This window comes from Rutilus rutilus (genome assembly GCF_951802725.1).
Source record: "Rutilus rutilus genome assembly, chromosome: 5".
NCBI classification, from domain to species: domain Eukaryota; kingdom Metazoa; phylum Chordata; class Actinopteri; order Cypriniformes; family Leuciscidae; genus Rutilus; species Rutilus rutilus.
Genome location: NC_140213.1, coordinates 3,452,406 through 3,475,988, shown reverse-complemented (window position 1 = coordinate 3,475,988; position 23,583 = coordinate 3,452,406). Strand labels below are relative to the sequence as shown.

Below are 23,583 nucleotides of genomic sequence, written 5' to 3'. Positions count from 1 at the left end.
GGTTTAATTCAGTATAATACTGTATGCTTGAACCAGAAACTGTTTCAGAAGAAGAAGAGGAAGAGCTAATCACACAGAGTCGTCTGCAAGTCGATATATCAGAATGATAATGCATTTTATGTACCGCTCTCTACAAGGTCAGACACATTGCAGTAATTGCAATATGATTAGCCTTTGGCTTGACTATGTTCTCATACAGCTAATAATGTGTTGCTAATGTTATACAAGCCACGTTCCACTCGCCATTTCAGTTCTGGTGTTAACCTATGAATTTGCACATGGTTTGTCTTGAAGCACATTAAAAACACCACATGGACATATAAACAACATTAAAGGGGTGGTTGATTATGATTTGACTTTTCTAACTTTAGTTAGTGTGTAATGTTGCTGTCTGAGCATAAACAACATCTGCAAAGTTACAAGGCTCAAAGTTCAAAGCAAAGGGAGATATTTGCCTTTAAAGAAATCGCTTTTTAAAGACTGCAACAAACGGCTGGTAGAGACTACACCACATTCCTCCAGGGTTAGTGACATCAACAACCCTACAATTTACATAAACCCCCGTCCCCTGGGAACGCCATTTATAGATTATCATGACAGAATATGCTACTCAGTGACTAGAAGATAACTACACATAAACTATCTAAAATCATCAACTAACCATTCAGAAATGTCCTGTTGCTTCTACATGTTGTCACTTCTTCTCGAGTCTCTCCATCATTGTCTGACTCTGGTTTGAACATAATTGGCTAAAAGTTTTTGAAATTTTCAATGCATGTCTGCGTGAGGTAAAAGGACAACCAGCTGTTGAAGCTCCGCCCCCTGTGCCGGGAGCAGCAGCTCATTTGCATTTAAAGGGACAAAAACGGTTTGTTTTTGCTCACCCTCAAAAAGTGACCATTTTAACATAATATATAAAAATATCTGAGCTACTATTTTGAGCTAAAACTTCACACACACACTCTGGGGACATCAGAGACTTATTTTACATCTTGTGAAAAGGGCATTATACCACCCCTTTACATTTAACAACATCCCTTAATAACAAGTTCTTAGGATTTGCATCTCAGTTAATGTTTCTTCATAATTCTCATTTGAAATGTCATATGCAAATAATGCACCGGACAGATGTTCTCCCAACATTTTTAGATGTTTAAAATAATAATAACCGCTCCTACGCACCCAACTTAATGAAGCTAAAGCTTTAGCATCAATCCCATCCCCAAATCGTGTAATTACACCTAACCCTATCGCCTCTCTGGATCGCTCAAGCCTTCCATTCTGTTCTGCACACTTCCCATGTAAAAAACACAGAGGTGCATTCAAGGTGCTTCTAATGAGCTCCACATGAGCTCCGGGAGCCCACGATCCACACACAACCTCTCAAACAATGGTGGTCTGTGTGGCAAACGGAGAGCACACAGAAAAAGGGGTGGTGGTAGGTTAGTGGTAAAGGCATGGGCTGGCAAATTTAGTCTGACACCAGGTAAGAGCACTGCCTCAGTATTATTAACCTAGCTGTATAATATTGATATCATGGTTTTGTGTGGAAAAACATCTCTTAATGAGCCCCTATTATGCTGTTTTAAAGGCTCCTAATGTTGTTTTGGAGTCTCCTACAACAGATTTACATGCATCAAAGGTCAAAAAACTGTTTCACTTTCTCATAACATAAATTGCACAATACCACATTTTTCACTGATTCTCAAAGGACTCTGGATGAATCAGTCTCTCTAAATCCCTCCTTTGCGGTAAAGAGTCGATTCTTTCTTTTGGGATACAATAACTTCATTTATTGTGCACTTTCGACTTTGCAGAACGTTTACACTCACAAACATCTGTATTACACACTGCATGAAAGGGAATATTCATAGTATCACATTATATGTTTTCTCAAATGTTGTGTTGACTAATGTTCTTTAGCACAAACACATTATCTACACATTGTTTTTCTGAAATGTTTTGGACGTTCATCTAACATTTTTTAAGTTACTACTTGTTTCAGAATGTTTAGAGGAGATTTAAAAAGTAATATTCCCAAAATCTTTTCAGAATGATAATGTTAATATTCCTCATTTAAATAATTAATATGCAGAATAAAGGGGCGGGGCCTGGTTGAGTTAGTTAGTAGTGTGTTGAAACTGGCGGTTATGGTAAGGGGCGGGACATTACCCAAACACACTCGAAGCGCTCGACCAATCACAACCCACTGCTCCAGCCGACCAATCAAAGCACAGTGTGCTTTTCAGAAGGAGGGGCTTCATAGAGACAGGAAGTAAACAGAGCGTTTCTGACAGACTGGGAAGATATATATATATATATTGTATATATATATATTATTTTAAAATAAAAAAATGAAAAAGTGATATAACAAGTAATTGTAAAAAATAAAATAAAAAATAAAAAAGCAATTTGTGTCATTTAGTCGCATCTGACTTGATTTTAACATGCCTTAAAGGGCCAGTTCAAGTTGGCCCTCAAGTTCACTCTCAAGTTGTTCCAAACCTGTATGAGTTTCATTCTTCTGCTGAAACAGAATGTGGGTAACCAAAGAGCTGACGGTAGCTATTGACTTCCATAGTCCGGGAGAAAAAAAAATGACTATGGAAGTCAACGGCTACTGTCAACTTTCTGGTTACCCACATTCTTCAAAATATCTTCTTATGAGTAACTGATGACAGAATTTTCATTTTTGGCAGAACTATATCTTTAACATGACGTAGAAAGCTGACTTTTAGTCAAGAAAAACTTCTCACTAAGAAACGTGAAGAAAAGGAAATTGAACTGTCACACACTCACGTCTTCTGGGTAAATTCGTGTGCTGAGAAAAACCTAAACTGCCACATGGTTATCTCACAAAACCATGCACAGCTTGGCCCTTTATCAGCAGAACCACGAGTAAAAGTTGCATTGAACTATTTGCTTGGAAAAAGGCCTAGACTTTTGACATTTTAAGAACTTGTGACTCTTCACGGGCAAAACAAAACTATGTGCGTCAATGTAAGCATAACATTATGTGAATGACTATTTGACAACTATTTCAAATCTCTCAGTGTGTGTACTGTAAGTGTGTGATGGTCACAATGGTTAAGGTTATTAAGTTTTAAAGTAAGGCGTAGATCTGAAACTCTGTTCGTACTGTTTGTATCCAAATGATACTGTTGATCCGGGTTGTATGTCATTTATACAGTATGTCACTTTACAGAGACAGACGTCATCTGAGCAATAACAAGGATTTAGAAGCGTTCAAAGGAGGAACCACCTCAAACATCCTGTCTCAAATCCTCACCGCAAATACATTACTGTGCAATACATTGAAACGCCTTTAAGATCACTCAAGATAGCTTACACAAGGCTTCTTCCCTCTTGTGCAAGATGTGATTGTGCAAGTGCAACGTCTCGCATGAGCAAGTAAAAAAAACAAGCTTATTTAAACGTTTTGATAAGTAACATTTGTCTGCTATCCACCTTATTTTGCCATTTTTTTAATGTGAATTGTTTTTGCAAAAAAAAAAAAAAAAATTTTGAATGTGCGAATTTACTCACCCTGAAGCCATCCTAGGTGTATATGACATTCTTATTTCAGATGAATGCAATCAGAGTTATATAAAAAAAATGTCCTGGCTCTTCCCAGCTTTATAATGGGAGTCAATGGGTATATATTTTTTGGAAGTCCATCAAAGCGCATCCATACGTGATAAAGGTGCTCAACGCGGCTCTCCGGGGGTTAATAAAGGCCTTCTGAATTTTTAGACCAACATTATTATTACTAACATTATTATAATGATAAATAATAATAATAATAATCAGCAAATCAACTTTACATTTATAACTAAAAAAGAGTTACAAACCTTATACTTAAAATTTCCCTGACATATAAGCATTTCTGTCAAACAAGCCTGTTTGCAAAGCACCATCTTTTACATTTGGCTTGCAAAATGCCATCGATTCATTTTGACACTGGGCTTTCAGCTGATTCACAGTTTGCATTAACAGCGGACTGGACACATTAAATAAAAGGAGTTTTGCAAAGAAGGAGTATAGTGTACACTGCTAAAAGCTGAAGCTGGTCTTCACTGGTCTCCCAGCCTGGTTTTAGAGAGGTTCTGGTCACCTAGCTAAACCAGATGAACAGCAGTTAGACCAGGTGAACAGTTGCTTGGCCAGACTGGAAGAGTAGACCATGCATAACCCAGCTAAGACCAGAAAAACATCTTAGTGTGATTTTTACTGGTCTGTTGGCTGGTTTTAAAGGGGTTTGAAGACTTTTTTGCTGATAGGCCAGATAAAGACTGGCTTGGTCAGTCTGTGAGACCAACAAGACCAGTTAAGACCATCTTAAACCTGCAAGAGTAGAATACTGTCCCATCATTTGAATAACTACACAGGAACAAATGAGTAACGCACTATTAACATTCAAGTACTTATAGTTCGTTATCAGTAATATACCTCCCAGATGACTATTAAGAGCTACTAAATACAGGTTCATAACTAATGTGAATAATGTATAGTTAATTTTAAAGTGAAGATCATGGTAACCCACTAGTAATGACTCAAGTATTACCAAATCCTTCAGAAGGAATTGCTAATGATTTGGATCAGTATTCTAAAATGAAAAGCATGATAACTCTTTGAAACATGAAAATGAAATGAAAACTGTCTATTTTTGATAAATAGTCAATGTTAGCTTTTTTTTAAAGGTTTTGGATAGTGATGACACAAGTGTTCCTACATTCTTCTTCAGAGTTTCTTGTTAGTTAATAGCATTACTAGAGTGTTAATAGTACATAGCTCATTTGTTATGTAGTTTTTAATTATTGACGGAACAGTATTCTAAAGTGTTATGATAAAAGCGTCAGGTAAATAACAGAAAACCAACTAGACACAACTTCATCACCAACTAACGGATAGATAGTGGCAACAACGCCTTTAAAATGTTTTTACCCGATAAATCTTAGTTAAAAAAAAAAAAGATATATAAGAGGTCTTTGATGATGTTACTCTGTAACATTGGAAACAATGTAACATTCTATGTTCTATGATAGGAACGTCCTATTTTACACTGGAAACAATGTAACATTCTGATGTTGCTGACAGGCATTATGTCGAAAACAATGTTAAGAACTGCTCAAAAATCACGTATGCATTATTGTTGAGTTTCAACTCGAGGCCACAGATGTAGACTATGTCTCAAAACTTAGTGAACTGCCTACATAGACAGCATGTTCGGGTCTCATCAACATGGAGTATAAAGGCAGCGCAGGAGATTTTGAGACACAGCTCAAAGGGCTAAACTTACTGGATGAGACGTAAAACAACTTACCAGCATGCACGTATCTAGATATCGATACAAAACACAATGATAGTCCGTAAAGGGAAAGTGGATTGTACGGATAGTCCCCCTCTCCCCCCAGATCGAGCTCGCTGTACAGTCACATCATACGGGGAAAGTTGAGATATTCAGTGCGCGCGCACGGGCGTCTTTGCTCTTCAAATGGGAAGCGCCGTTAGATGACTTCACTGATTTCAGCGTCACGTTGAAAAACCCGGAATTGAAACAATCGCTTCTTTTGGCTCCCGACAACATTAAAATCTTTCGGTCGCTGTTTTCGCGAGGCTCCTTCAGTGGGGTCACCATTCATCAGTATACTGCACAGAGTGTACCCTACCCAGTACCCACTGAAGACCGTCCGCCCGCCGGCGCATGCGCATTCGCGAACGACTGGTAAATGGATGTGTGAGAAACTTCAGGCGTTCATTTTATTGTGGTACTGGAAACTGTACTGGATATATCATTACATTTTATGATGGACACGTTTGTTGTTTTATTAATCGTTTTGCTGCTTCATAGCTGACTGTAATAGTAGTTGCATTGAGGAAACTTACCCCGTTGTAAGGTCACTAAAGGTCAACGTGTTCAATGAACTGATAGATAGATAGATAGATAGATAGATAGATAGATAGATAGATAGATAGATAGATAGATAGATAGATAGATAGATAGATAGATAGATAGATAGATAACGCAAAAAAAAGTGAGCCCTGTAACAACCAATTGACAAACATATTGTTAGTTCCTGCTAGTAAAACCACAACTAACATATATCTACTGCAAAGTGTACACCCAAAAAAAAAAAAAAAAGGGGAAATTATTCTGCAAATATGGCAGAGCAATTTGAATTTTTTCCACCACATATTCTCACAAAGTTAACTGTTTCATTTTTTTTTTTTTTTTTATTAATAGCTCAAGTCTTCCTTCGTTGCAACTAATCAATTTGGTATCATTTAGACACACAAGTAAAATGAGCTAAACAAAGTTCCAAAAATAGTTAAGTTTTCATCGTTAAAGGCCAAAGATTAATATTAAAAACAGTATGTTTGTTTTTATATGACAATAAGAGAGTTGAAGAGGGCTGTGGAAAAGTTGTTTTAGTCCAAAAAAAAACTATCTGTAAACATCATTAAAATAAGATAAATTACCTTAAAAAAAAGTTTAGAAAATAAACAAAATATTATCATTATACTGTACATCACTAACGCAATGTTCACATTTCCATTACTCGCACAAATAAACAAATGCGATGAGAGAGGACTTACCGTGTTGATATCTGAACTACTCTATCAGCCTTCAAACCTTCAAACCTGAACAGAAGTGGGTGTTTATAAAAATATTGATTTCTTTAGTTAATAATTTAATTGAGGTGAAAAAGCAAAAAATAAAGGAGATACTATCCAGGGTGGTTTGGCAACAGTATTGTGCAAGTCATTACGTCAATAGCTGGGAAAACCAACTCCACTTTACAAATATTATCCGGAGACATTTCTTCCATGCTTTTGTTGGACACGACTATAATAATCAGCCGTCTTCAGTGGCTGTGGTTTCACTTCAGCACGACGGCTTCTGGTAATATCGCATCATCCTGGCTTGCAGAAACTGTTAATCAACATGTATTATTCTCATCACTGTCTCCTGCATGGGGGCCTTGCTAAAAGACCCAAAGAGAAAAGTCCACGAATTGATCCATCTCTATCTCTCTATCTCACCCACCATTATGCATGGACTGAAACTCCTGATTTCTATAAAAGGTGAAGATAAAGAAAGATAAAAAGGGGGACTGTCGCCAGCAAAGGTCTTAAAATGATTGTTTATATATATATATATAGACCGGGGATGAAAGTAACACCATTTGTTTGAGCATTGATGGTTGTTCGTGCAGGATCTCTCAAAAGTTGAGACATGATAGCCACATTTGTCTGCTACAAATAAAAAAGTGTATGAGCTCAATTGAGGCGGATAATGTTTTTATCCGATAAGACATGCGCATTAACAACGATGAGTCATATTTGCCACAAATCCCTCAATGTGCAACAAAAAACTCATAAGGGGTTAGTTGTAACATTTTTAATGAACTATCTATGAATCTGTTTTTTGGCCACAAAATGCAGTGTTGCTCACAGTAACATGCCACTTCTTCTGTGAGCTCAAAGGGTGACGCGAGAGTGTATGATATTGATGACATTCTCACAGCTCTTTACTTGCTCATCAAACTGACAGTGTTGCAGCTGACCACGTTACAACACTACACACACACACACACACACACAAGAAACAAAATGAGCATTGTATCAGAGTGGGCTTAATTTTAAATACAACATAATCTTATATAATCCTCCAACAAACCAGCTCTTTCTAAGTAAGTGGTATTTCTCTCAGTTCCTCTGATGCAAGGTTTTGTTATTATCCACATACTTACACTTACACTCTGATTTCATCCGTGAACCCGCAGTAAAGTAGTATTGCACAATCATCCAAACAATTTAATGTGGGCTTTACTGAAACTGTGTTGAACGCTTGAAGCCATGTTTGCCGATGAGGATTACGACATGTGACATGTTATTTGCCAAGAACATTTAATCATAGCTGTGCAGTTCTTTGAGGTGTCCTGTTGGTTTACATTTCCAACTGTGGCTTAAACCCATTCTGAAAGCATTGAAATGCCAGTGAAACATCTTCCTCAAGGCACAGTTTCAACCACAGATGACAAGCAAAAAACGTGGTTATCTTAATGTGGCTAAGATAATATCTGCATATAATAATACTGATACTTAATACTGATGAGATTCTTCATCGCAGTAAATGCCAGTCATGTCATTTATATCTGGAGCTGTTGTAATTTCCTTCTGTGCATATGCATGTATGTGTGGGTGGGTGTATTTGAATGAGAGAATCATTTTTAAATAATTTTTGGTTGGGTATATTACATAAGCACTTTCTCTAATCTGACTTTGACCTAAAAACAGAAAGGGAAACATATGTCTCATCATGCTTGAGCTCATGGATTGTGACTTTCTATTGCCATCTAGGGCTCATTTCACAAGATATTTTTAACACAATATAAATGTGTTCATGAAAGTCTTGGGTAACACCCATGAAAATAATAGGAGGATATACGGAACAACTTGGCTTGTTTGTGTGTCACTTCTCGGAAGTGAAGAATAATGTCATTGCGGCCAATACAATGGATGCTGATAGTGTCTTCTCAGCTGTGGGACTGAGACTCGTTGCTGGACTTTTCCTTCTCACACATGTCCTTCAAATCTGAAAAAAAAAAAAAAAAAAAAGAAACATGTTGTTGAGATTCTATATTCTGTATCCAGACGAGACAAAACATAATTATCTCCCAAAATCAGTGTGGGAAAGATATAAATATAAACATTCCCGTCTGGTTTACAGAAATTATGCTTTATCTCTGATGGGAGAACATTTTGGGCACAGCAAAACACTTTCTCCACTATAGCCTAAAGTATAAGAGAACAGAATCAGGAGGAACACAAATTGTGAAAAAACCCCCCAAAAAAACATAATTTGTGGCACGGTTCAAAGCGTAAAAGCATGACACGTTAGGAGAAAAGGTAAAACTTTTAGTTAATAATTTTCTTTTTTTTATTTCATTATTACATAAGTAAATTATTGAATTTGCACATGAGTTGCATTACTATGGATTACTTTAAATTGAATTGAATTTAACATTTAATTTAATATTCAACAATATTATTGATCTGCCTGCATTGACACCATTATATGAGAACTGAACTGAGCTGGGGTGCGTTTCCCGAAATCATCGTTGGCCAACTATGATCGCAATGTCCACTGAACTCTATTGGTAACGACGGAACTTGCGACCATCGTTGGCCAACGATGCTTTCGGGAAACGCACCCCTGGACGATGACATCACCGTTTTCTCCAGAGCGGCTATATATATATAAATTAACTAAATAAATAACTCTTTTACAACAAAAATGAAACATCACTGAACTTACTTAAGCTTCACTGTGACGCTATTGTGACGCTTGTTACATTGGTTACATTGGTTACTTGTTACACTATCAGCATATAACTGCTGCAACCTATGGAGAGGCAGCGGTGAAAACGGGTGTGGCCGAGGCTATATAAACTGCGCCCTACCATAGGTGCTTTGTTTTCATCGACTGAAGCGATCACGTATCAGAGCACAAGCACGGCAAGGTTACGCAACACTCGTTCCCTCATCTCAGGGAACCGAGGTTACGTTAGTAACCGAGACGTTCCCTTTCGAGAGTACTCTCGTGTTGCGTAAGCCTTAGCTTACGCTACGGGAACCCAATGTAAAACGCCGTGCGTGCTCAATAAAACTTTCTCGGTCAGCGTCCCAGGGCAAGTGCCCGGGGCTCATAAGACGAGTAAGCTAATGTGAATGAATGGTGCTTAATACATTATAGTACAAATATGCCAGATCTAAGTCGGGCAGGTGACTGTAGCAACATGGTTAAACCGAAAGCAGTCTAGCCTGTAAGGTGGGGACTTCTAGGTTGTAAAACCTGACAAATGTAGACGGGGAGGCCCAGCCTGCTGCCATACAAATATCATGAAGCGAAATCCCACTGGACCAAGCCCAGGAAGAGGCTATGCTTCTAGTAGAATGAGCTCTGACTCCCAGGGGGCAAGAGAGACCTTTGGACGCATAAGCCAATGAAATAGCATCGACTATCCAACGTGAAAGGCTTTGTTTAGTGGTGTCCAAACCTTTAGTGCAGCCACCGAAGGACACAAAGAGCTGTTCTGATTGTCTGAAACCAGCATATCGCTCCAATAAATCCTAAGAGCCCTAACAGGGCAGAGAACGTTTGCGTCCCTTTCATCGTCAGATGTAGGGAGAGCAGAAAGGGAAATAACTTGCGTTCTGAAGGGAGTGGCAAGTATTTTAGGAACATAACCATGTCTCGGTTTGAGGATGACCTTGGAGTCATTAGGCCCAAATTCAAGACAGGTAGCACTCACAGAGAGCGCGTGCAGATCACCCACACGCTTGACTGAGGCGAGAGCCAACAGAAAAACAGTTTTGAGTGAGAGATATTTCAGATCTATGGTCTGCATTGGTTCGAATGGGTCACCCTTCATGGCCTCCAGGACCGTGGAGAGGTCCCAAACGGGAACCGAAGGGGGTCGAGGAGGGTTTACCTCCTAGCTCCCCTGAGGAAACGGACGACTAGGTCGTTTCTCCCCAGTGACTGGCCAGACGCCGGCGTTACAAATGCCGCTATGGCTGACAAATATTCTTTGAGCGTGGAGGGGGATCTACCCGTGTCCAAAAGCTCTTGGAGGAAGGAGAGCACCTCCGGTACTCCACAGCATTGAGGTTGTAAGTCCCTCGCTGAGCACCAGTTAGAGAACACTGACCACTTTAAGGCGTAGAGCCGTCTAGTAGAGGGAGCTCTGGCCTCTGTGATAGTGTTTAAAACTCCTTCTGGGAGGTTAACGGGTATCCGTTGAGGGCCCATACATGCAGAGCCCACAGCTCGGGATGAGGATGCCAGAGCTTCCTTTTGGCCTGGGAGAGGAGGTCTCTCCTCACCGGAATTGGCCACGGAGCTGTTCCCGGTAGCTGCATCAGCTCCGAAAACCATGTCTGGTTCCTCCAGAGCGGGGCTACTAGGAGCATCGCGCATTTGGTCTCCCTGATCCGTTTGATCACCTGTGGTAACAACGAGATCGGTGGGAACGCATAGAGCGGACGCCTGGGCCAGTCGTGGGCCAGCGCATCGTTGTTCTTCGTAAAGTAAATTGGGCAATGAGCGTTGTCTTCTGAGGCGAAGAGGTCGACCTCTGCCCTGCCAAAGATGCTCCATAACAACTGGATCACCTCGGGGTGAAGGGACCATTCCCCCGGGGGAACTTTGCCCCTGGATAGCATGTCTGGACCCAGGTTTAGGATGCCTGGCACGTGCGCTGCTCTCAGCGAACGCAGATTGTGCTGGGCCCACACGAGAAGGCGTTTGGCCCTGGTGTAAAGGCTCCGAGATCTGATACCGCCTTGGTGGTTTATGTAGGACACCACCACCATGTTGTCTGTACGGACTAAGACGTGGTGACCTCGTAAGTATGGGAGAAAAAACCCCAGGGCTAACTCGACAGCTCTTATCTCTAGACAGTTTATGTGTAGGCATTTCTCCGGGCCTGACCAGATGCCGGAAGTGGGCTTGTGTAACAGGCTCGTGTACTGCGATATTGACAACTCCAGTCGCCTCGGGTGAGGGAACTGTGAGAAGCGTGCGAGACTTCTTCGACGGTGGTCCGGCCGCGGCGGGACTTAACCGTCATCGTCTGCCCCTCGTGGCTAGGAGGGTTTAGGAGGCTCAGGGTCTAGCGCAATCTTGGGCCTCAGTCCCCGTGGGGGAGGCGGTCTGCGGCGGCTAGACGAGCGTGAGCGATGGTGAGCCTCAGCGGGTGGCCGGCACTGGAAAACTGGCGGCTTGAAGTCTGCGCAGGCGGCTGTTTCTTTGAGCGGCCTGAAGCAGAACTCGAGCGCTTGGGCAGGATGTTTCTGTGCCTCTGAGAAGCGTTCCGCGAAGCCCTTGACAGCCGGGCCAAACAAACCGGATGGCGAAATAGGCGAGTCCAGAAAGGAGGCCCTGTCCGCATCTTTCATATCTGTTAGCGTCAGCCACAGATGTCGCTCTAGAACAGTCAGGACCGCCATATTCCTACCGATAGCCTGAGCGGTGGTCTTTGTAGCTCGCAGGGCTAAATTAGTAGCGCTCCTCAGGTCTCTGAACGCCTCTTGGTTCGAGCCAGCCTCGTCCAAAGTGTGAAGAAGGTTGGCCTGAAATACTTGAAGCACCGCCATTGAGTGGAGTGCTGACGCAGCCTGACCGGCAGCGGCGTAGACGCGACCGGTAAGGGCTGAGGTGGTTCGGCAGGCTTTAGAGGGGTGAGCGGCCTTAGACTGCCATCCGGTGGAGGGCGGGCAAAGGTGCGTGGAAACAGCCTCTTCAATGGGGGGAAGATGCTGGTAGCCCTTTTCCTGAGCGCCGTCGACAACGGAGAGCGCTGAGGAAACAGAGGTTTTTAGCCTGGCGGAAAATGGAGCCTTCCATGATTTAGTAAGTTCGTCATGGAGTTCCGGCAGGAACGGGGCAGGTCTTAGCTGAGGGGCCTGGCGGCGTCCTTGCAGAAACCACTCGTCGAGCCTGTTGCGCGTTGGTTCGGCGGGTGTAGAGGCCGAGGTCCTCCATGGCCTTAGTCAACACGCGGATGAGTTCAGCATCCACACTAGCTCTTACCCCGCTGGTGCTGGCCTGGGTTGAGGGGGCGGGGTCCGGAATGGAGCCCGACCAGCCACTTTCCGAGGCAGCGAGAGAGCAGCTGTCGTCGTCAGCCTCGTCATCGTGTGGTCCACCGAAAGTGATGGGAGCGGCCGCAGAAACTGACGGGCGCTGGCCATCCAAAAACGAGACCGGTGAGAGCGAATCAGTGGGCGAGGCACACGGGGATCCTACCGGCGTGAGCTCGCGAGTCACTGTGGCTTCTGGTGGTCTCTGGGAGCGGCGCTTTTTACGGCGCGGCCCGTGAGAGAGAGGCGGAAGCGTGTCGTCGCTGAAGATGGCTAACCGAGCCCGCAGGGTCAATAAGTCCATCATGTCGCACTCCGGAAAGCCGCCCTTAGAGAGCGCGAGGTCAGCTTGGTCTTTCCCCAGGCAAGAGACGCAGAGGATGTGGCGGTCTCCAGCCGTGAGGGGGGCTCTGCACAAGCCGCAGTTGAGGCGGGGCATTTGGAACAACGCCCGCAAATTTGCTCTTTTAGAAGAAAGCTTTTAAAAGGATATATGCGCGCCGGATAGCCCAGCTGAGACGGCGGCTGAAGGCGGCGTAGGAGGTGTCCGAGCCGGCTTCCTCAGTCCTGCAGTGCAGTGGCTCGTCCCGCTGAAGTGCGTTTTGGCGCACCTCGGTTCCCTGAGATGAGGAAACGAGTGTTGCGTAACCTTGCCGTGCTTGTGCTCTGATACGTGATCGCTTCAGTCGATGAAAACAAAGCACCTATGGTAGGGCGCAGTTTATATAGCCTCGGCCACACCCGTTTTGGCGGGCCATGATAGGTTGCAGCAGTTGCCACAGAGCAGCCAATAAGCGTGCTAAGCCGCATCGCTTAGGTCTGCTGCTGCAGCAAGTGCGTTTTAAAAGCTAAGGCTTACGCAACATGAGAGTACTCTCGAAAGGGAACAACTAGCTAGTCACGACTGTTTCCCGAAACTGTATTGTCGCAAAGTGGTCGTTCAACCACATTGGTTTATGACGTCACGCACATGTTGGAGTAATAACTTATTTTAATGAATCTGTTTGAGATCGAATTAACGCTAGATGTTTTGCTATAAATTACAGACATGACATCTGAGGACTATTTCTCATTTATTTTATTCTCATTCTCAGTTCTTTTGCTTTATTTCCAGATTCAATCATAGGCTCGTTCTTACACACTAGAGCTCGTTCACACATGCGCAGTCTTCAAAAACGGTGCTTTAAATCTCTTGACAAACTAAACGACGTAAATGACGTTTGTATGTATTCTAAATAAAAGACACAGGTTGTACTGAATGCCAGCTTGCTTATTTTGCTCAAGATAAGGATTTATTGAGTCCACGTGACATGCCATGCAAACTAGAAACTCTGCTTCTAACCACAGGTCGAGATCTGTCGTTCAACCACAACGTTCAACTGTGCGATGCTGTTTGCGAATGTTCGTTAGAACGCTGGTTTCGGGAAACACAGACTCGTTGAACTGCTGATAACGACAGAACTTGCGAACATAGTTGGCTAACGATGCTTTTGGGAAATGCACCCCAGGAAGAGAGCAGGGTGGACATTCTGCAAAATATTTCATTTTGTGTTTCACAGAACTGGGGTGCGTTTCCCAAAAGCATCGTCCCAATCAGCATCCAGAATATTAAGACACATTGTGGTTTGATATCATGACAGTCAGTTATGGGTTGTGATATGAAGAACCAATGAGCTGCAGTAACGTGTTGTCAGTCCCCTTGTGGAAAGAAGTGCACTTTAGCATACTTTTTAAAAGAGTACTTATTGCAGAAATAATATACTTTAAAAGAATATACAGTACTCAACTGTGAACTGAATGCAATGTTTTCAGACACTTGAAAATGTATAGTTTAAATTTGTATTAAATGCAATTAGTTGAACTTAAGAGTGTATTTTGACCCACTTAAAGCTTAAAGAGTTTTTTCCTCTTTGTCGCCATCTCTGTTCAAAATCTGCAATTGCAGTTATTCGCAGAATTATCAACTTTACGTGCGGTGTGCCTCGGCACGGCACAGCGCAGATGAATCCAATGTTTTGAGGAGAATATGTAGCTGTCAATCAAAGACTTATTTTACATCTTGTGAAAAGGACATTATACTACCACTTTAAGATGTGAAGTACACTGCAAGTACACTGCAAGGGGAATCCACTTCTGCTTCAGTGTGTAATGAGTGATTATAATCAAGGTATTAATCAATATGTTTCCTTCTAAATATCACATGAGTTGAATGACTTCTCTAAGCTTGTGAGATTTTACTTTGTTATAGAAGTTACCAGTGTCATCACTGAAATGCAGTAACAGTGCTTGCCCATTTAGCCCGGCTTCCAAAAATGAAATATGGAAAGATGTTTTGTTTGAGAAAGGTCTTCAACATGTGTCAATACACACATGTGTTTTTCTAGGGTACTCTGACAACTATGATCACAGGGGTCAATGAAGTATTTAGTTTAAGGGACCATCTCTTTATTAAAGCCTTACTTTCCAGTTAGACTAAAGTGTAGCTCTCCTTCAGAGAAAGAACGCATTATCTTGATGTTTTGAGATGACTCTCCTGTTTATAGTTAGAGCCTGGCCAAATCCAACCTTGGAAAAGCTGTGTGTCGGTGTGTGTGTGTCCTTTTGGTTACAGGTTAAGGAACCACTGGCATTATTGGAGATTGACTGAGTTGTTGTTCGGGACAGGCTGGCGCTCAGCGACCCAAATCTGCGACCTGGAAGGTCACGACGTGCCTAGATCAGGGTCGGAGTGTCAACCGCATGATGGAGATATGCTTCCGTCTATCTGTGTATATGTGATAAATTTACAATGTTTATCTATTTCTTAGCCAATCAGAAACTGCAACCTGAAGTAATGATGTAGCATAGACGTGTGTGTGTGTGTGTGTGTGTGTGTGTGTGTGTGTGTGTGTGTGTGTGTGTGTGTGTGTGTGTGTGTGTGTGTGTGTGTGTGTGTGTGTGTGTGTGTGTGTGTGTGTGTGTGTGTGTGTGTGTGTGTGTCTGCTGTGATCTTTGTAGCGGAAAAAGAGCGGCCAACGAACTCCTGTGTGAGTCTTGAAGCTGAACTTCTGCTGATGAAACTGCAAACTATCTTCAATAAAACTTTTCCTCAATTTATTATAATTCTGACTCCGGGTCTTCTTTCAAACATCTGGTCCTTGGGTCCTAAACTGTTACCCACTAACACGACTATATAGTAGGCGAAAAAAAGTATACAGTATGACAAAAGAAGTTTGTCTGAATTCAGAGAGCTCATAGGTGAAAAGTACTCGGATGACCGGCTACTACTTCTGGATTTATGAATGGAGGTCACTTGATAATGACAGCATGGTGGAAGTAGTACATCCACTTTACATTAATATTACACACATTCATAGTGTAATGAATGCTATTTATATGAACTATTTATATATATATTTATATACACTATTATAGTGAATAAATTCTATTTATAACATACTTTTATAGCGGTTGCAAAGTACCTAGTATGTGATTTCTGACGCAGCCCCAGTTTTAACAATCACAAACTAATAAACTTAATGTGAGGCATATTAACTAGTCATACATAAATGAAATAGATAAGATGTCTGCACTCAAAAAAATTTAATAAAATAAATCATGCCATAATACTATTTGCATCTATTAATAATATTTTTAAAATGTATTATTCAAATCAGCATAAATCATGTCAGGATTTGAGTTTATTTGTTTATGTTTAGAGTGTTTTTGATCAGTTTTCTGTCCAGAGGGTTGTTCCATAAAATACGCTTAGAAAAGCGGGGATTAAACTCCAAAACCGTACTTGAATGAGCCTAACAAATAAGTTGGGCTAAAGTGGTTCCATAAAAGGTAATTGAAGTTCACCCATTCTCACTAATTTGATCCAGGTTTATCAAGTCTAGATAATTGCGTGTGCACGCGTTTCTGAAGCAGCCCTAGAGGTCGATCGTGGATCAAATCGATCCACCATCAAACAGCGTATATTTTGTCCTGTTTTATGCGTTTGTGACATGTTTATTTTTCCCCCTCAGTGCAAAACTTACATTTTACAGTTATATTCTCCATCTGTAAATGTTAGAAAGTCATGCAAATGTATCCATTTTGCTGCTAATCTTCATATTGAACGAGCGCTGCTGCGCGCATGCGCGCCATATAGGAGCGCAATAATTCTGACTAAAATATACATTTTGCTCGGAAAATTAATATGCGATATTTTATTACACTAGAAATATCTTCTAATTATAATCATTTATCTTTAGGATGTTGGATAAGTTGCAGTGAACTTCTAGTATTTAGAATGCTGAGAATTACAGCTTTTAATGAAATAATTTTTTGGAGAAAGCAAGAACCCCAGTTTTAAATGAGTGGTTAGATTTAGTTTCTAAAATATATTATGGAGAGGATAACATGAAATTAAGAGCAAATGTATACATTTTGAAAAGATATGTGCAACTCTAAAATCAAAGAATATTCCATAAAATAAAGGAATATATATTAGCCTACATTAATTTTTATATAACCCTCCCTCCCTTTTATTTCTAGCCTAGTTATTTGTTATTTTATTTATTTATTTAATATTGAATATTTGATATTCAAATAATGTTACTTGAATAACTATTAGGAATGATGTGTCATTATAAGAGTTTGATATAAATATGTGAATGTTACATTTGTATTCATATTTATTTATTGTTTTTTGTCTTTTCCCCCTTAAATCATATGTAAAAGTGTCTAACTATGTACTTTTTGGTTATTGTTCTAATCATGTGTTTTTTAGGCTATGTGTTGGTGGGTATTATCACAAAAGAAAAAAAAGTAGAAGGAAAAATAAGGAAATATTTATTGGGGGAAAATATGATGTCTTTAAAGGAACTGTCAATTTGTGTAATTGTGTTAAATGTGTTTGAATTGAAAGACATAATAAAGTACATAATATATATGTGTGTGTGTGTGTGTGTGTGTGTGTGTGTGTGTGTGTGTGTGTGTGTGTGTGTGTGTGTGTGTGTGTGTGTGTGTGTGTGTGTGTGTGTGTGTGTGCTAAAATATTTGTTATTTGGACATTAGATGTGCCTTATTTAGAATTTTAAACCTACAAGTGTATTTTTATGATAGCAATAACTGTAAAGTGACTATTGTAATGGGGTAAATCAAATGTAGGCTAATACACTGTCAATTACTAAGCTCAGATTCATCTTACCAGTTAAAATTTATACTGTGCTTTTGTAATTATTTATTTTTAATTTTGTGATTTTAACTTCTGCTTTAAAAAGCTTTTTTTTAGATTGTGTTCTAATGTTCTTCTAATAATCATAAACATGTACTACAGCTGCCAAACAAAACCAGAGAGAAATGTATTCATAAATCTTTAAAACAATCTAATTCAATCTTGGGCACAAAACATTCAGCCAGTAAAAAAAGAAAACCTGTAGTATATATATTGTATTTAGGCCTATCTATCAATATATATATATATATACATATATTGTCTAATTTATCATTGTAGCCTTATTTAAGTTGATTTTCTGTACACTGTGTATTTATTTTTGGACTAATAGTGGTTAATAAAGTCCAATAATGGTATGAGAGAGTGTCTGTGGTAATATCATTCTGTTCTTGTCGGTCAATGTTAGAGGATCTGTGTAACAGCTGAGGCTTAGCCTGACAGTTAGCCTGCCCTGGACCAGGCTAGTTTCCCAGCATAAGTTGCCAGGGTAACTGAGTTTGAACTATTTTAAGTTTGCTTTATGAAACAGAATCCACCGACAATAAGTCTGACTAACCAAAATAAGCCTGGCTTGTATTCTAATCTTGTTTTATGGAACAACCTTCATGTCTGAATGTCTTTGTTTATCTCTCCGTCTGTTCTCTAGTTCAGTCGTCCTCGTTTCACCTGTTCGTCTCCATAGCCACTGATTTGATTAGAGTCCTCAGTTCAGGTGTTCCCTGTTAATTAGCTCCTTAGTTTGTGAATAAAAGCCCTCAGTTTGAGTCAGTTCTTTGTGCTGTATTGTTTTTATGTAGTGGAGTGTGTTCATGCATTTTGATGCTCATGTGGTTTGACTTTGTATCAGCACTTCCTTGAGTGTAGTGTGACTATAACGCACCAGAAGTGTGATAGTTCATTGTGAAAACTTGCATTTATTCCATTAAAAAGTTCAAATATGGCTGCCAGTTTAAATGCATGAGATTGTGAACAAACTGGGTTTATTATTGATAAATTTGGTTACTGTATTTAAAATGCATTGTGTTTATTAGTACTATTGCAGTGTGACTGACAAATATGCATCATTATGTATATAATTATGTTAAAACTGTTAAGAATTTTCAAAAAGGACCATCAAAATACAGTGTATAAATACTTTTATAGAGCTTTTAAGATGTGAACTGAGTCCATTATAAGTACACAATTAAGCACACTTTTTAAAAGGGTCAGCATATCTGAATTAGTTTTGGTGTCTTCTTCTATTTTGTATCTTGCTCATGTTTCCTCTTGCTTTATATGTGTGAAAACAACATGTCTTGTCATTTATAGTTCATTGTTTGTGGCTGATGTGTCTTGTTATCTTCTTAAAATAACTCTTAAGATTTTACTCTTTGGTTTTAAATGGGATGACACCTCCTTATTTATCTGAACTTGTGACTGTTAACATATCTGCTATGTTTAAGGTCATCAAATGAGAATCTGTTGAAGGTTCCCAGCTCACAAACTGTTGTTTTTTTTAATGATAAGTTTGGTTATTGTATTTAAAATGCATTCAGTTTTTTAGTACTATTGCAGAGATCTTACCCGTTTCATTTAGGCTATGTATGACTTACAAATATGCATCATTATGTATATAATTATGTTATAATTGTATATGCAATTCAAGTAGGCCTACATATTTTTGAACCTGCATCCACTAAATAAAGATAACACAAAATCAGTAGAGTCGCCGATTCATTTGTATAGACCTACAAAATATTCTACTCACAAAGAAGCACGGTCTCGTACACTTGAGAGTAGCCAAACTCTGTGTTCGCATTCAGATCCACAGTATAGAGAAAGCGCAGTTCCAGTGGGATCTGGGATCTGGGCATGTTCATAACGGCAGGGATGATCCTCTGGGACATGGGTCCCTCGGACAGGACCTGGTGCATCTGATATAAGCACCACTCGTCCTTCAGAAAGTGTGGGGTGAGCAGAAGCACCCAGCAGTGGCTGTCCCGCACGGCCTGCAGGATCTCAGAGGACACAGCGCCACCTAGAGGACAGTCCCGGTCCTGCAGGAAACAGCGCAGGCCTTTGCAGGGATCTTCAAGGAAACAGGCCAGACTCTGAGCTAGATCAATGTCCTTCTCAGTGTGACACAGACACACGTCATATCTGCGAGATGAGCGCGAGGATGAGAAGAGCACAGAGGGAAGAGGCTTTTCTGAGGCGGACGGTTTCGCTGTTGTTGAAGGTTTAGAGGAGGAAGAGGAGGAAGAGGAGATGGATGTGGTGTTGGAGGGTCCAGACGAGCTCTTCTGAGAACATGTGCTTGCTTCGCTTTGGTCCGACTCATTCCTTTGTTTTCCAAAACGCTGACGAAACCAGCCTGCAAATAAATGCATTATCAACCTCTATGTAATACACAGAAGCATGGATGTGTTTAACATTACCTGGTTTCTCTGTATTTTAAATAATTATCAAATAATCCTTATATATATATATATATGAAGAGTTCAGATGCAAAAGCCTCTAAGTGCCATCTGAAAATTTCTTCTAGAATGATCATTTTTATCAAGCTCGTATATTTAAGTTCAGTAATTTCACTTAAATAGCAATGAATATTACCTATTAATTGTCATTTAAGTGAAATTACTGAACTTAGATATACAAGCTTGATAAAAATGACCATTCTAGAAGAAATTTTCAGATGGCACTTAGAGGCTTTTGCATCTGAACTCTTCATATACAGTACTGTGCAAAAGTCTTAGGCATGTTAATACCCAGTTTCTTCTGTTTCTTCATGTAATCACAGACGGACTCGATGATGGGGATGGGGATGGGTGTACATGGGTGTATTATGTACATAACATAATATATATATAAAATGTATCACAACTCTTTTGTCAAGTACCGGTCAAAAGTTTGGAAACTTTACTATTTGTAATGTTTTTGAAAGAAGCCATTTATTTGATCACAAATACAGAAGAAAAGAAAAAAACAGTAATATTGTGAAATATTATTACAATTTAAAATAAGGGTTTTCTATTTGAATATCTTTAAAATATAACTTATTTCTGTGATGCAAAGGTGATTTTTCTGCATCATTACTCCAGTCTTCAGTGTCACACGATCCTTCAGAAATCATTCTAATATGATATTTAGCATCAATGTTGGAAACAGTTGTGCTGCGTAATTTTTTTTATAACCTGTGATACTTTTTTCAGGATTCTTTGATTAATAACAAGTTTTTTTTTTTTTTTTTAAATAACAGCATTTATTTAAAATAGAAATATTTTTGTCACAATAGGCTACCGTTCAAAAGTTTGTGGTCCATATATATTTTTTTTTTTTTTTTGAAAGAAAGTAATACTTTTATTCAGCAAGGATGTGTTCAAATGAAAAAAATTGATAGCAAAGATTTATATAGTTAGAAAAGATTTCTCTTTTGAATAAATGCCGTTCTTTTTAATATTTTAATCATCAATGAATCATGAAAAGAGTCTCACAGGTTCCAAACAAATATTAAGCAGCACAACTGATTTTTCAACAGTATCAAATCAGCGTATCAGAATGATTTCTGAAGGATCATGTGACACTGAAGATTTGATGATGATGAAGACTTGATGAGCATAAGAGACTTCTTTCAAGAACATTAAAATGTTTCCAAACTTTTGACCGATACTGTACATGAAGTTAAAGTTGCTGAGAGCCCCTAAAAGGACCTTTGCAAAAAAAATATATATATATACAGTGCAATGCATAAGTGAATACACCCATGCTAAAGTTGACTAAAAAGAGGAATAAAAAATCATATTTTGGAAATTGAACTTAATGCCTTAATTTAAAAAATTAGGAAAAATCCAACCTTTAAGGACACCAATTTTCTTTGTGAATGAATAATGTATCGTAAATAAATAAATGTTCTTCCTTAAAATACATGGTGCATAAGTTTGGACACCCCTATGTTAAATTCCCATAGAGGCAGGCAGATTTTTATTTTTAAGTATTTTTTTTTTATTTTTTTTTTAGGATACTATGCATCCTGATAAAGTTCCCTTGGCCTTTGGAATTAAAATAGCCCCACATCATCACATAGCCTTCACCATACCTAGAGATTGGCATGGTTTTATTTCAGTTAGCCTAAAAGCTAGTTTGATTTGCATTGAGAGATGATCTTATGGAAAGTACCCCATGCCAATCTCTAGGTATGGTGAAGGCTATGTGATGATGTGGGGCTATTTTAATTCCAAAGGCCAAGGGAACTTTATCAGGATGCATAGTATCCAAAAAAAATTTTTTTTTAAATACTTAAAAATAAAAATCTGCCTGCCTCTATGGGAATTTAACAAAGGGGTGTACTCACTTATGCACCATGTATTTTAAGGAAGAACATTTATTTATTTACGATACATTATTCATTCACAAAGAAAATTGGTGTCCTTAAAGGTTGGATTTTTCCTAATTTTTTTAATTAAGGCATTAAGTTCAATTTCAAAAATATGATTTTTTATTCCTCTTTTTAGTCAACTTTAGCATGGGTGTATTCACTTATGCATTGCACTGTATATACTTTCGGTCTCTTTAGGAGCTCCGTACAAGAGGACCATGAATTTTACAATCTGAAATGTCTATTTCATCCCAACAAGACTCCAGTCTTTTGACCCACTGTACATTATCTAAAGCTTTACAGTAATGCGAATATTGCTGTATTGGTGTTGTAATATGTCCCGACACAGTGTTCATGTTAAAAGTGTATCATGCACTGCTTTGTTGTGCAATATCCTGAGCGACATCTGTGTCTTACAGCTCAAAATAGTTTTATGTAAATTTAGCACCAGTTCCAAAAGAGAAACGCAGCCCATTCCAACATGCCTCTGATTCACGGATTCTTTGACTCTTTTGCTGTCGTAATGTCGGTATCTGTCGATTGTGGTCCTGCTATCAATCACAATCTAAACTCTTTATTTTGCCGTAGATAATTATTAACTTCTGACTTCATGTATGATAGACAAGTACAATGCAACACGAAACTGAGACTTACCCATAATGCTGCTGGCGCGGTTTTCCTCCATTCTTCTCCATCCTTTCAAGGATATAAACTACAACAGGCGCATACGCAAACAATATTGTACAGTACTGCACCTCATACCATACATACAACAGTAACTTTAATACGATAGAAAACAACTGCATGACATGCACAGTGTCCTCTGCGTGATGTTAATATCAGTTCCACATTTTTTCCTGGATCACTTTCACTTTTTTAAGCCTGAATAGTTGTACATTTGTGATTGTTATGAAGTGCAAGTTAAGCTGCCATTATATCAGATTCAAAGCATAATTAACAGGTGAATAGACAGTGAGTAGATCAGCACTTACGGTCGTTTTAGGATGAAGAGAGAGATCGGGTCGTCTGAAGCTCTGGTGCAGAAGATATTTGAGGAAGTTCACTCCGTCGGAAGAGATGCGTCACTATGCACATGACAAAAACAAAAACAAAAAGGAAGATAGTATACAAAAAAAGGAAGTGCAGAAAGAAAAGGGATTTGATTTGGATTTGCTATCGGCAGTCCAGCCAGTGCATTGGTTTAGATGGATTACAGAACTAAAGGAGAAACAGTTTCCATTCACACTTTAACTTTTGTTGGGATTCCCCCAGTTATGATAAATGGGTGGGTCAATAATTCAAAGTGTGGAGTCCAGAAATGAGTCAACTGGAGGAAGCTTTTTCACGCCCCAGTTACTACATTAATATGCACTTG

At 39.5% G+C, this 23,583-nt stretch overlaps 2 protein-coding genes across 6 annotated transcripts in view; both read right to left on the bottom strand.

The window, feature by feature from the left end:
* Positions 1–6,645, bottom strand: part of st3gal4 (ST3 beta-galactoside alpha-2,3-sialyltransferase 4) — a 36,616-nt gene extending 29,971 nt beyond the window's left edge. For 2 of the 4 annotated variants that reach the window (XM_084409228.1, XM_084409230.1), the window contains exon 1: positions 6,598–6,645. The gene's annotated coding sequence lies outside the window, so the exon portion shown is untranslated. Of the gene's footprint in view, positions 1–5,323; positions 5,703–6,597 lie in introns of those variants that run through there. The other 2 variants (XM_084409227.1, XM_084409229.1) reach the window with 1 other exon arrangement.
* Positions 6,646–7,387: 742 nt separating this feature from the next.
* tirap (toll-interleukin 1 receptor (TIR) domain containing adaptor protein) lies at positions 7,388–23,481 on the bottom strand. Of its 2 annotated transcripts, XM_084409232.1 has the most exons (4): positions 23,201–23,481; positions 22,863–22,920; positions 19,602–20,207; positions 7,388–8,599 (listed from the first exon to the last, which is right to left on the bottom strand). In XM_084409232.1, the coding sequence occupies exons 2-4, from the start codon at positions 22,891–22,893 to the stop codon at positions 8,541–8,543; spliced, it is 696 nt and encodes a 231-aa protein (XP_084265358.1). In that variant the 5' UTR covers positions 22,894–22,920; positions 23,201–23,481; the 3' UTR covers positions 7,388–8,540. The 2 variants fall into 2 exon arrangements, with proteins under 2 accessions (XP_084265358.1, XP_084265359.1); XM_084409233.1 differs by lacking the exon at positions 23,201–23,481 and having other exon boundaries at positions 22,863–23,039.
* Between the last annotated feature and the right edge of the window lie 102 nt (positions 23,482–23,583).

Excerpts from the sequence above, each read along its gene's own strand:
- tirap (XM_084409232.1), bottom strand. The coding sequence starts at position 22,893 with ATGGAGGAAAACCGCGCCAGCAGCATTATGG. Across the intron at positions 20,208-22,862 it reads CCGCGCCAGCAGCATTATGG|GCTGGTTTCGTCAGCGTTTT; the intron begins GTAAGTCTCAGT and ends ATTTATTTGCAG. Across the intron at positions 8,600-19,601 it reads GTACGAGACCGTGCTTCTTT|ATTTGAAGGACATGTGTGAG; the intron begins GTGAGTAGAATA and ends TTTTTTTTTCAG.